Source organism: Tamandua tetradactyla, chromosome 6, assembly GCF_023851605.1.
Source record: "Tamandua tetradactyla isolate mTamTet1 chromosome 6, mTamTet1.pri, whole genome shotgun sequence".
Taxonomy (NCBI): domain Eukaryota; kingdom Metazoa; phylum Chordata; class Mammalia; order Pilosa; family Myrmecophagidae; genus Tamandua; species Tamandua tetradactyla.
Window position 1 is genome coordinate 73,929,593 of NC_135332.1, and position 13,086 is coordinate 73,942,678.

At 50.0% G+C, this 13,086-nt stretch overlaps 1 protein-coding gene and 1 pseudogene across 1 annotated transcript; both read right to left on the minus strand.

Moving 5' to 3' along the window:
• Positions 1–292: 292 nt before the first annotated feature.
• LOC143686707 (small ribosomal subunit protein eS7 pseudogene) lies at positions 293–8,957 on the minus strand (annotated as a pseudogene).
• Positions 8,958–9,049: 92 nt separating this feature from the next.
• ARL16 (ARF like GTPase 16) lies at positions 9,050–13,072 on the minus strand. The gene is made up of 5 exons (XM_077166212.1): positions 12,985–13,072; positions 12,808–12,865; positions 12,400–12,513; positions 11,973–12,088; positions 9,050–11,806 (listed from the first exon to the last, which is right to left on the minus strand). Exons 1-5 carry the CDS (start codon positions 13,044–13,046, stop codon positions 11,632–11,634), a joined length of 525 nt encoding a protein of 174 aa, XP_077022327.1. The 5' UTR covers positions 13,047–13,072; the 3' UTR covers positions 9,050–11,631.
• Positions 13,073–13,086: the final 14 nt, after the last annotated feature.

The following is a 13,086-nucleotide window of genomic DNA, read 5'->3' on the forward strand; positions in this document are numbered from 1 at the left end:
GTAACTCTACAACGGTCTCCCCACCCCCCCACCCAGCCCCCACTGGCCACCGGGAAGGAGCAGTGGCCCTGGGGTGGGGGCCGCCCAGCATCAGTCCCCTCGGGCGCCTCATTTATGCAGCTCGGGGGCTACTCGGAGGTGCCGCGTCAGAAGCCCTGGGCGGGACGCCAATCGGAGCTGCGGCAGCCCTCCCGAGGTACCAATCGGAGCTGCGAGCTGCGCTAGCCCTCCCGAGGTACCAATCGGAGCTGCGGCAGCCCTCCCGAGGCACCAATCGGAGCTGCGAGCTGCGCTAGCCCTCCCGAGGCACCAATCGGAACTGCGGCAGCCCTCCCGGGGCACCAATCGGAGCTGCGAGCTGCAGTAGCCCTCCCGAGGCACCAATCGGAGCTGCGAGCTGCGCTAGCCCGAGGCACCAATCGGAGCTGCGGCAGCCCTCCCGAGGCACCAATCGGAGCTGCGGCAACTCTCCCTAGGCACCAATCGGGGACCAAGATGTGCCACGCCCTCTTTCTCACGGCGGGCCCCCCGCCCGGACAAGGCGGCAGTGCTGGGGGGGCGGGGGCGCGGCACGGTCTCGCTGCCCCTCCCCGCGCCGTGCCCCTCCCCCCGCCTCTGGGTATAAACATACCCACCGTGGTCAAAGGGGGCTCCCCAGGTGCCTCCTTCTTACCCCGCCTCGGAGGGGGGAGGCTGTGCTCTTTTGCTCTGCTACCGTTTTCTGCTGGGATTGACGTTTCAGAAGCCAGGGGAAGCTGACTCCTCCGTCCCTACTTCGGGGGGGTGGGGGGAGTAGAGGCGAACAGACGAGGGGCTCAGGAGATTCCAAACGCCGCGATAATTAGGACATACAGGCAGGAGTGAGCCGCACTTCTGGTGGGGGAAGGGAGGAGGGTTTCCCTAACAAAAGGAGAGAGCACCAGCTAGTCCTCAAATGTGAAAAAGAAAAGGAGCGATTAGAAAAAATGTAGCTGATTGTAGGTATAACCTCGAAATGCTGGGGACATTTTTAACCAACAGCAATCTAAAAATGCGTATGTGGCTAAACATACCTTAAAGAAAAACAATGGTCAAGGATCAAGTAACAAAGAAAAACGAAAACTACCACACCCCTTACCCCTCTCTTTCACTTATCACTAGCATTTCAAAGTAAATTTTAACATTTGTTTCCCCTATTATTTATTTTTATTCCATGTTTTACTGGTCTGTTGACAAGGTAGATAAAAGGAGCATCAGACACAAGGTTTTCACTATCACAGTCACATTGTGAAAGCTATATCATTATACAATCGTCGTCAAGAAACAACCATCCGATGAATTTTGATCTATGTGTCCACCTGTGAAAACATCGCCAGGCTCAGGATAAGGAAACTATCCATTGTTTCCCAGATTTCCTCATGAGCCCTTGTAATCTCTCCCTCTGCCCCTCCCACCTCCATCCCCCCAACCCAGCAACCTCTAATCTGCTTCATGTCACTCTAGACTGGTTTTCTTAATTGGTTTTTTTTTGGGGGGGGGGGGGCTATGCCCATTCTAAAATTTTTAGAACTTTTTTAATTGTATAGTATAACATATATACAAAACAAAGAAATAAAAAAGCAAAAGTTTTCAAAGCACTTTCAAAAAGTGGTTACAGTACAGATCCCAGAGTCTGTCATGGGCTATCATGCGATCCTCTCATATTTTCCCTTTTAGCTGCTCCAAAATATAGGAGGCTAGAGGGCTAAAATACTTTTTTTTATCATCATAACCGACATTTTTTACTTCTTTTTTTGTGAACAATAACATGTATACAAAAAAGCTACAAATTTCAAAAGCAGTGTCACAATTAATTGTAGAACATATTTTGGAGTTTGCCATGGGTTACAATTTCACAATTTTAGGTTTTTACTTCTAGCGGCTCTAAAATATTGGAGAATAAAAGAGATATCAATTGATTCAGCATTCATATTCATTTGTATCCTATCTTCTATGTATAATTCCGCCATCACCGTTGATCTTTCCATCCCTCTCTTTGGGGTTGTTTGGGCTATGGCAGTTCTAAATTTTTGATATTGAAAGGGCCTGTCACTAATATGGGGTAGGGAGATGAACTATCTGACGTTTTGGAGAGGCTGGGCTAGGTTTCAGGATTTATCTGGACCAGGGACCCATCTAGAGGTTGTAGGTTTCTAGAAAGTTACTCTAGTGGCTGGAAACCTTGTGAAATCTTTTATATTGCCCTAGGTCTTCTTTAGGATTGGCTGGAATGGTCCTGGTTGGGGGCTGGCAGGTTATAATAGGTAGCAAGGACTACACGAAGCTTGCCTAAGAGCACCGTCCAGAGTAGCCTCTCGACTCTATTTGAACTCTCTCAACCACTGATATTTTGTTAATTACACTTCTTTTCCTGCTTCTGGTCAGGATGTAATTGCTGATCCTGCGATGCCAGGTCTGGATTCAGCCCTGGGAGTCATCTCCCACGTCGCCAGGGATACTTTCACCCCTGGATGCCATGTCCCACAGAGCAGGGAGGGCAATGATTTCACTTGCAGAGTTGGGCTTAGAGAGACTGAGGCCACATCTGAGCAACAACAGAGATCCTCCAGAAGTAACTCTTAGGCATGCCTACAGGTACTCTAGGCTTTTCCGCCTACACAAGCTTCACAAGAGTAAGCCTCATGACGGAGGGCATGGCCTATTAATTTGGGTGTCCCTAAGGTTTGACACAGTATCAGGAGATTCCCTAATGGTGAGGTTTAATAGTTCCATAGTCTTTCTCCCCTCCCTCAGGGGACTTTGCCAATACTTTTTGATTATCTGGTTAATATACTCTAGGACATTTCCAGGCATTACAATAATCTATGCAGGAGTAAAGGATCTCTTTTTCATTCTGTGCTCTCTGTGTTTCAGTTGTTCAAATGAGCTATACAGATAGGTTGAATTAGATTATGCACTACAGAAAATTTCAGTTCCAGATCAAATAAACCCTTCTTCCACTGGTCTCAAAGAGTATGTGTGGCTCTAAAACATAGACAGTGTCTTCCTTACTCCTATGTTCTGAATAACTTTAACCCCAACCTGTTCGGCCTTGGTCTTATCTCTAAATATCAGGTTATATACATAAAACAGCCTCTCAAAATCCAGAAATAATAATCACCACTCCAGACTTAATGTGTCTGCTCTAAGACCTTATACTCTAGGCCCCTGTTTTCTTACAAACATTTTCTAAAGGTGACCATACCATTGCTGTTTTTTTGTTATGACTTATTTTGTCTCACCAAATATCCCACATGTTCATTCACATCGTCGCATGCCTCACGACATTGTTCCTTTTTGTAGCAACCTTCTTTGTCTCTTATAATGTCTTTGCATTTAAAGTGTATTTTGCCCGATTTTAGTATAGATACTCCTGCTTTCTTATGATAACAACTTGCATGGAAAACCTTTTTCCATCCTTTCATTTTCAACCTATTTGCATCCTTGTGTCTAAGATGAGTCTCTTGTAAACAGTATATAGTTGGATTATGTTTCTTAATCCATTCTGTATCTTTTAATTGTTGCGTTTAGTCCATTAACATTCAAGGTATTACTGAAAAGGCGTTTCTTGATTCCACCATCTTATCTTTTTTAGTTTACTTGTCAGATCTATTCTTTTCCCTCTTTCTCTTTGTATTATTTAAATTACCCTTAGTGGTACTCTTCAATTCTGTGCCCTCCTCCAGACCTCCCTCACTTTTTTTTTTCAGCTGGCAAAGCTCCTTTTATTATTTCTTCTAGGGCCGGTCTCTTGTTAACAAATTCTTTCAGGACTTCTTTGTCTGTGAAAACTTTAATTTCTTCCTCAATTTTGAAGGACAATTTGGCTGGGTACAGAATTCTTGGCTGGAAGTCTTTCTCCTTCAGGATCTTGAATATATCATACCACTGCCTTCTTGCCTCCAGGGTGCTAGTTGAGTAGTCTGAACTCAATCTTATTTGATTTTCCTTGTATACAGTAGATTGTTTTTCTCTTGCCACTTTCAGGATTTTCTGCTTCTCTTCAACATCTGACAGACTGATTAGTTTGTGCCTTGGGGAAGGACTATTTGGATTTATTCTCTTTGGAGCTCTTTGGGTTTCTTTGACTCGTATATTTATGCCCTTTATGAGGGTTGGGAAGTTTTCCATTATATCCTCAACTACTCTTCCTAGCCCTTTCCTCCTCTCTTCTCCTTCTGGGACACCAATAATTCTTACACTTGTGCACTTTGTTTTGTCTATCATTTCCCTGAGTTCCCATTCAATTTTTCTCATCTTTTTCTGCCATTTGTCATTTTGAGTCTTTGAAGTCAATTATCCTGTCCTCTATATCACTTATTCTTTCTTCTGTCCCTTCACATGTGGTGTTGTGTGCCTCTAGTATGGTTTTTTTTTTGCCCGGGCAGGCACCAGGAATCAAACCCGGGTCTCCGGCACGGCAGTCAAGAACTCTGCCATTGCACCACCATCACCCGCCCTCTAGCATGTTTTTTATTTGGTCAACAGAGTCTTTAATCTCTGTGATATACACTATTTTTCTATTTATTCTTTCAAATTCCTATTTGTGCTCTTCTACTGTTTTCTTGATCTCCTTTATGTCATTTGCTATCCCACTTATTTTATTAAGTAGAGTTGTATGAACATCTTTGATTAGTTGTTCCAACAGCTGTGTCTCCTCAGGTGTTTTAATTTGGTCATTAGGCAGCGCTATATCTGTCTGCGTTGTGATATGCTTAATTATCTTCTGCTCTCTTCGTGGCATGTAAACATCTTGTTGATTTACTTTGGGAGGTGATTTCTCTCAGTAGTCTGAGGCCTTGTGTTTGTGGGATGGTTGTACAGCAGGGAGCAGGGCATGGGGTGGAGCCCTCAGTGTGGTGATTTGTCTCAGGGCAGGTATGGGTACAGGCTGGGGATGTTACACTGGTGCCTGTGAATGTGGGCGCCCAGTGGCCAGGGAGGATGTAGCTGGGTGGAACCCTGGTGTGTACTGGTGTAAGGCACGGGGCCTTCTGTGCGCAGGCGGAGAGCCATAGCAGCAGGTCAGCTTTATGCCTTCATGGATTGGGGGCAGATGTGACCCGGCTGCACAGGGCGGCACTCTCTCCTCAACTGGTCTTCATTTGCTGGAATGTAACCTAAATAGAATTTTACAGTTTGCAATTTGGGGGCTTGGCTTCCTTCATCCTACATGCTTTGAGATTCATCCAAGCTGCTGCATGCACCAATAGCTTGTTCCTTTTAATTTAATTTATATTCTACATTTTTTTCATTTAGATCTATGATCCGTTTTGTGTTAATTTTTCTACAAGGTGTGAGGGTTAGGTCAGTGCTTTTTCTCCTTTATTTTGCACATGGATTCTAACTGTTCGACAACCTTTCGTTGGAAAGACACCTTAGCCCGTTACTTCTATGTGGTGTTTTCCTCTGTTCCCAAGATTTTTTTTCTTTGGATTAGTTTTCAACACTTTCATCACGAGGTATCTGGACTTGGATTTCTTTGAGTTTATTCTGTTTGTGCTTTGCTGAGCTTTTCGAATCTGAATGCGCACGTCTTTCACATTGCCAGTCATTATTTCATCGTCATCTTTTAAATTTATTTTAATTCGCATGGTAAAAACATACATAATAGGTGTATGGGTGGTTCAGTGGTAGAACGCTTGCCTTCCATGCGGGAGACCCGGGTTCGATTCCTGGACCATGCACCCTGCCCTCCAAATACATAAAGTCACGTTAACCATTTCAAGTGGACAATTCTTTGATATCAAGTACACCGCCCACTCTGTGTAACTTTCACCACATTTTTCATCATCCTAAATGAAAACTCAAACTCCTTTAGGAATTACTCCCAATTCCATTATCAGCCCTGGTAATCACTATTCTGCTTTCCATCTCTGAATTTCTTATTCTAAGTGTGTTGTGTAAGAGAAATCACACTAGTTGTCCTTTTGTGTCCGGCTGTTCTCACTCAGTGTATCTTCAGGGTTCACCCACGGTGTCACCTGGCAGTAGTTGTGTCCCCTCTGTCAGCCCTGACTTATCTGTGTCCTCTCATTTTGTCTGGCTAAAGGTTTGTTGACGTTATTGGTTTTGTTGATTCTCTCTATTGTTTTGCTCTTGTCTTTTTCATTTACCTCTACTCTGATCTTCACTATTTCCTTCCTTCTACCAAATTTAGGCTTAGTCTGCTCTGCCCGCTCTAGTTGCTTTAGGCGTAGATTAGTGATTTGTGATTTCTTTCTTTCTTTTTTTTTTTTTTTTCTGAGAATGATCCTTTATTTAGTCATTTTGGCTTACAATTGAAAATCTGCAAAATTCATAATGAACATCCTTGGCCAGCGAGTTTCTTAGACACACCTGAAGTTTCCACCTCGGGTTCCACATTGTTCTGCTGTGCTTTGTCCAAATGAACCTCTACCCAACTTCGCACGGATTCTCCTGCCCACGATTTCACGTGGGAAGTCCAAGCCTTCAAGGACTGCACCGCGCCCAGCTGTAAAGAGCACGGCTCCTGGGGCGCTGCTGCTTATTTTCCATACAGCGTTTTATTAGAGTTGACTTAGGCAGAATTCTCCCCTGAGCAATAAAGCCGACGTGCTTGCCACTGAACTTTTTCTCTAATTCATGTACTAGCTGGACTTGGATTTTCTGGGGAGACTTCAATTGAGGAACTGGAATAAAGATTATGAATAAAGATAAATATAACAGCTTCCTTGGCTGCTGTTATATTCAGCTCCTTTAACTGAGCCTTTAGGTCTGAGTTCATCTCCAGCCCAAGAGGAGCCCAAGAAATGCCAGACTCTAATTCATCTGGCTTTTCACCACTGGCCTTCACAATCTTAGCGCTATAAATTTCCTTTAGAGCACTGCCTTCCCTGCAGCTTCTGATTTTTGGCATGTTGTGTTTTTGTTTTATTCGTACCCGGGTATTTCTTAATTTCTCTTGTGACATCTTCTTTGACCCCTTCATTGTTTAATAGCTTGCTGTCTCGTTTCCACATATTTAAATTTTCCAGTTTTCCTTGTTGTTGGTTTCTAGCTTATGCCATTGTGGTTCGGAAAGACACTTTAACGATTGCAATATTTAAAAATCTGCTTTGTGGTCTGACATATGATCTTTCCTTGAAAATGCTCCTTGTGCACTTGAGAGAATGAGCATTCTCCTGGGGTTGGTGGGGTGTCCATTTATGCCCATCATACCTCAAAGTATCACTCAATTCCTCTGGTTCCTTATTGATCTGTTTAGATGTCCTATCAGTTATTGAAAGTGGTGTATTGAAGTCTCCAGCTATCACTGTAGAGCTATTCATCTCTCCTTCAATTCCGTCAATCCTTGCTTCAGATATTCTGGGGCTCTATTTGAGACACATGTAAGTCTATAATCATTATATCTTCTTGCTGGATCCAGCCTTTTATCAATATTAACATGTAATATCCTGCAAGAACCTTTTAAGAGAATGATGGGATTTCGGGGGCAAGTCTGTGGGGGGCGGGGCTCAGCACCGTTCATCACATGTGACCTGAATGTGTGCTGGGCAGCACCACGCACACGCCCCTTGCTGCCAGGAGCAGGGGCACTTTGGTGTGTTCTCTGAAGGGACGACACAACACCACCAGGAACTCCTCCCAAGTGCGGCCTGTCCAGGGGTGATGGGAAGAGTGAGCAGTTATGCTGGGTGGCCTGAGTCGCAGGACCGGAAGCTAAGGGGCCTGCTGCACGGCTGCTGCCATCCCAGCTGCCCATAGAGACATTGGGGAGTGGCCAGGGCCCCTTTGTTTGAAAAGCAAACCCTGAGCATGGAGCGTGGCTCCCACCCGGCATGCAGCACTCACTTTCTAAGATGTCACACTTCCAATTATGAAGCGCGGCACTCGTTTTCATTAGATTCCAAACCCTCTGTCCCCTGAGCATGCTGACAGGCTGCAGATAGTCCTGTGCCTTAGCTCATGTTAGATGTGATCTCAAAAGTTTTCTTCTTTAAAATACGTACAACTGGCAGCACCAGCGTACTCCCTGCCGTTGGCTCTGTGGAGCTGGAGCGCAACCTGTGCCCTGCCGACACTAAAATAGGTGCTTCTCGGGGCACCGAGGGCCCTGGGTGGCCTGGCTGTGGCACTGCAGGGGCGTGTGGGAGGGACGTGACCTGCCGGCCCAGGGGCAGCCTGTCCTCTGCACCTCTGGCCCCTGCGCCGACTCGTCCTCGGCCCCGCGTCCTGGGGCACCTGCCCTTTCGCTGTTCCCTGCCCTCCCCACCCTGGGCACAGCCTCACCGCTGCTGTCCTGGTCCCTGAGCCAAACCCAGAGCTTCTTGAAGCTGCCAGGGCGCACCCTTGGCGCCCACCAGCAGGCCAGGGGCAAGGCAGGTCCTCTCAGCCCGCTGCTCCACCTTCCCCAGCAGATGCACAGGAGGCCTGGACCCTGCCCTCCCTGGGCCTGCATCTAGGAAGGCCGCTCCCAGACCCTCGGAGGACCATGGTGGGGCAGGGACCTGGGGTGACACCCAGGGATAGAGGGAGTCTGGATTTCTTTTTTTCCCCCAGCAGGGGCAGACCAACCGTACAAAGTGACCTGCACAAAACTGGGGGAAGCTGGAACTGCTGGTCCAGGCCCCCAGCCAGTCGGAGCCGTCCCCACTTTGCCCTGCTGCAGGGGTCTCGGCAGAGGAAGTGAAATGAGGGACACTTAAATCCCCCTGCACTTGTCAGTTTGAATTGAGGGCTGAAGGGGTGGGCGGCAGGGGCAGCACAGGGCCTTTCCATCTACAGCTGGGTGTGGGACTGGGGGTCCCGCACCCCAGACCCTGCTGGAACACGGAATGGCCAAAAGTAATGCAGGAAACAGAAGACGCAAAGGCAGGTCCAGGAGACAGACATGTCTGGCGGGGGCCAGCAGTGTCTGCATCCCCAGGGAACTGGCTGGAAATATACTTACTGGGCCCACTCCAGGCCTGTAAAATTAAGTCTGGGGGTGGGGCCCCGCAATGTTTCAACCAGCTCTTCAGGGGATTCTGATGCTCCCCAGGCCTGAGAACACCACACTGACTCTAGGTGGGCATCCTTTGTTTATTCCTACTAGCCCCTCTGGGTGTCTCCCCACCATTCCCCACGGCCTCCCGGGGATGGCACCTGGGGCCCATCGGGGTTAACAGGACTACTTGGGGCCCCGGCGTTCAGAAGCTCACCCTTCTTGGGGATTCTGCCCTCGGTCTGGGGGAGCACTGTTGCTACCCTGGTCAAGCCCTCACACTGTGACCCCAAATGATGTCACCTCAAAGAGAAAGAGCAGAGCGGGGGAGCCAGCCCTGTTTGGCTGACACTCCCTGGCCTAGTAACAGAGGGGCCTCTGCAGCTCGCAGCCAGGGCCAAGGGGTACCAACTTGCAGGGATCTTTAGCTGAGGCAACAGCTGGGGATGGCTCGGCTCCCTAGAATGGAGCCGTGATCCAAACCACAGGCTTTCTCTCCTCTGGGCCTTGGGGAACCTATTCTCAGGACTCATTCAAGATCTCTGCATCCAACCAAAGGATTTCTTAGCAAAGACACAACCCAACCTAAAGGAATGTTTCCCCAGGCAACTTCCAAAGTAGGGAAAGGGTGTCCAGCTCAGGCTGTCACCCGAGCTCAGTGGGACACCCAGATGCCACATCACCCTTTTTTAACAGGTACTATGCCCGTTTTCAGGCACCTCTTCACCATCTGCTCTGACCCTGTACTTTTTAGGCCTTGCTGTGAAAACATGGGGGAAGAAGCCCAGTTCCCTCTCTGGTCTGCTCCATACTGAGCATCTGGGGTCTGCTCAGGAGAGCCTGGATCCAAGGGTGGCAGGGGCACAGCTACAGGGGTGGCCCAGAGGCTTAGAGCCCTCAGCACTGGGCAGGCCGGACTTCGGACCATTTTCACAGGGAAAGCATTGTGCTCCACAGACCTGGGTCCCAGGGCCCTGCTGGTTCTCATGAGGAACTTGCCATCTGCAGAGGCTCCAAGGGCTGGGACATGAAAGCCCCCGAGTCCATAACTGCTGACCACTACCCCTGCTCTGGGACTATTATACCCTTAGCTGAATAATATGATGAAATTTAACTTCAAAGATTCTTCTAGAACTTAACTATTTTAACCAGGCTTTGCTAAAGTCCTCTGGAATTTGGGAACATTTGCAAGCCAATCCAAGTTGTGGCTGGAGTCGGAGCTGTGGCCCAGCACTGCCGTGTGCATGGCGTGGCACGTGAGCAATGACATGGCATGCTTGAGGTGTGCCCAGTTATGGCACAGGCTGTGCACCACAGAGCCAGCAGAGGAGCATTCCTGGAGAGGTACACTGTCAGGCGTATCACTTCAACTGGGAAGTGAAGAAATCCAAGCCCGTGTCACCCTGTAAGACACGTAACTGGGCTATCTCTAGAACTCATTTATGACCCATCGATTGAACTAAGCTCACCCCCAGCCAAATGGCTGGCAAGAGACTGTGGAGCCTGTGGCCCTGGGCCAGCTCCTCTGGCAGCTCTGGTGGCTGAAGGTGCCTGGACTTCCAGAGAAGACAAAGCCAACCATTTCTAGAAAGCTCAAAACCACACCCAAGGGTAGAGGCATGTTGTCCTACTGTAAGTTGGACGGTGGTCCTCACGAGACAAGCCCAAGTTCTAACTGCATAGCCTGTGCCCTCATTTGGTAGAAGGATCTTTGCAAAGACAACAAAGTTAAGGATCTCAAAGCAAAATCGCTGGGTTCGTGGGGGAGGGGGGCACTAAATCCAATGACTGGTATCGTTATAAGGAGGGAACAGAGACCCCAGGAGATGGTCGAGAGATGACGGAGGCAGAGACTGAAGGTCTGTAAGCCACAAACCCTGAAACACCAATTGCCTAACCCAGCAGCCAGGACAGAGGCATGAGACGGAGCCTCCTGCAGAGCCTCCAAAAGGAAATCTGCTCACACCTCAATTAGGACTTCGAGCCTCTGGAACTGAGAAAGAAATTCATGTTGTTTTAAAACAAGGCTGTGACAGTTTATTACAGCAGCCATAGGAGACAAAATCACTGATCCATAGAAAGGTCAGTTTCCTGCAAGGTGCCTCCAGCCAAAATGACAGGGCGCAGGAGACACACCGGAAGGCTGGCTTATGAGTACCCTGGGTGGGGGTGGCCTCCCGAGGAGGCTGCACTTCCCTGAACAGGGCTCAGTAAATGTTCACTGAGTGAACGAGCCCACGGACAGGCCAGCAGTCATTCCTGTCTTCCTATGACACACCTATTGTCCACCTGTCACATGTGGGGAATACACGGTCAGTGCTAGAAACTTGAACAGCTTGGAGCAGGTTTCCCAGGGGAGGGTGGGCAAATCCCAAAGCCCCCAGTTGGTGCCCCTGGCCAGGCTTGCTCCCCTGCCCCCCAACCTCCTAGTCCTGGAGACAGACTCCTGGGGACAGGCTCCTGAGGTGCTGTCATTCAAAGGCCAGATGTCTGGAGCCTCTGGGTTGTGTGCCTCAATTTACCTGCTGGTGCAGCTCAGCACAGAACCCTCACTTCCAGGGCTTCCACTGGGTCACTCTGCCCTATGAGGACAGACCCCTGCAGGGCAAAATCAATGCCATCCCCTGTCCCCCCTCCACACAGACCAGCCACGTTTCTCTGGTTCATCACCGACTGTTGGTTTTGTGGGTATTCTGGAGCCAGCGCAGCACCTCAGCCAAGCCAGTGCCTTTGCGGGCGCTGATTTCAGCCGTGGTAACATCCTGCTTGGCACAGGCGATGATGTCGGGGAGCCTAATCAATGACTTCATCTCCTCTGTGGTCATGTAACAGGGCAGGTCACTGCAGTTAAAGAAGAGCCCTGTCAGGCTGGCAGCTGGCCCACCCCGATGCCCCACCCTGATGCCCCAGCTGCTCCCCAACCCTCCTGAGCCATGTGCTTGGCTGTGTGCCTCCAGAGTGCTGCCTAGGGCGCCGTGTGTGCTCCCTGGGGCTTTCGGACACTCACATCTTATTAAAGAGAATCAGGACCGATGCTTCTGCGAGTTGTTCTGCAGAAAGGAGCCCCAGGAGGTGTGCACAGGATGCGGAGAGCTGAGTGGGGTTGGAGGCATCCAGCATGAACTAAGATGGAAGGAAAAGAGGACTAGGAATGTTTCGGAATGGGACATGGACCTTGCCAGGTCCACGCCCCTGGGAGCAGGGAGCCTTTTCAACAAAGGGCTTTTGGAATCGGAAGAAGCTGAGAAAAAACAAAGACGCCAGAAACCAGGGTTGGTTCCAGGAAGGCAGCAACTCCAGCGAGGAGCTGGGGTCCTAGCCCAGCACCCTCAGCAGGGACTCCAAGCCCAGGCCAATGCGGCAACCAGGCAAGGCAGGGATGGAGACAACCTTCCCTAAAGAAAGATCCTGTAAGGTCGGAGACTGTGACCCACCAATAGGGAATGGCAGTTTCCATAGTAACTGGGCCAGATGGGGGCCATGCAGCCCCCCAGCTCCCGGATGGTGATCTTTCTCTCGGCTACGATGTCGGTAAGGTTGGTGCCCACCTGCAGGGACAAAAAGCCCCGATGGACAAAGGAAGAACAAGAAAGGCGTTTCCCGCCGCGTGCGCCTGGAGAGCGGGGTGCCTCCTCCCTACAGCGACCCAAGCCCACCCCGGCCCGTTCTGCGATGGGAGCAGCTGCGGTGGGCAGTGGAGACAGTCTCCCCGGTAGGGGAAAAGGAGGCGGGACCCGGGTGGCCTGCAGGGGAGGGGTCCGTCCTCCGCGCCCACCTTTTCCCCGGGGAGCGAGGCCCATGCCACCTGCCAGGCAAAGGCCTGAGGGAGGGCGGCCACCTACCGTGGGCCGCGTCGGCGGAGGATCCCCCAGGCCGTCCTGCCCATCGCCAGAGCTCAGCTGTGAGGGCGGTCAAGGACTCCGGGCGGAGGCAGAGGCGGACCACCCGCCGGCTCCCCGGGGACCCCGCAGACCCCCCTGCCCCACTCCAGGCCTCCGAGCCCCCCGCGCTCAAGGATATTCTGCAGTCGCTTCACCAGCAGCGTCTTCCCAACGCCAGCCGCCCCCAGCAGGAGACACATCCCAGCCCCTCGCCCCACCCGCACCCGGAGCGCGGCGACG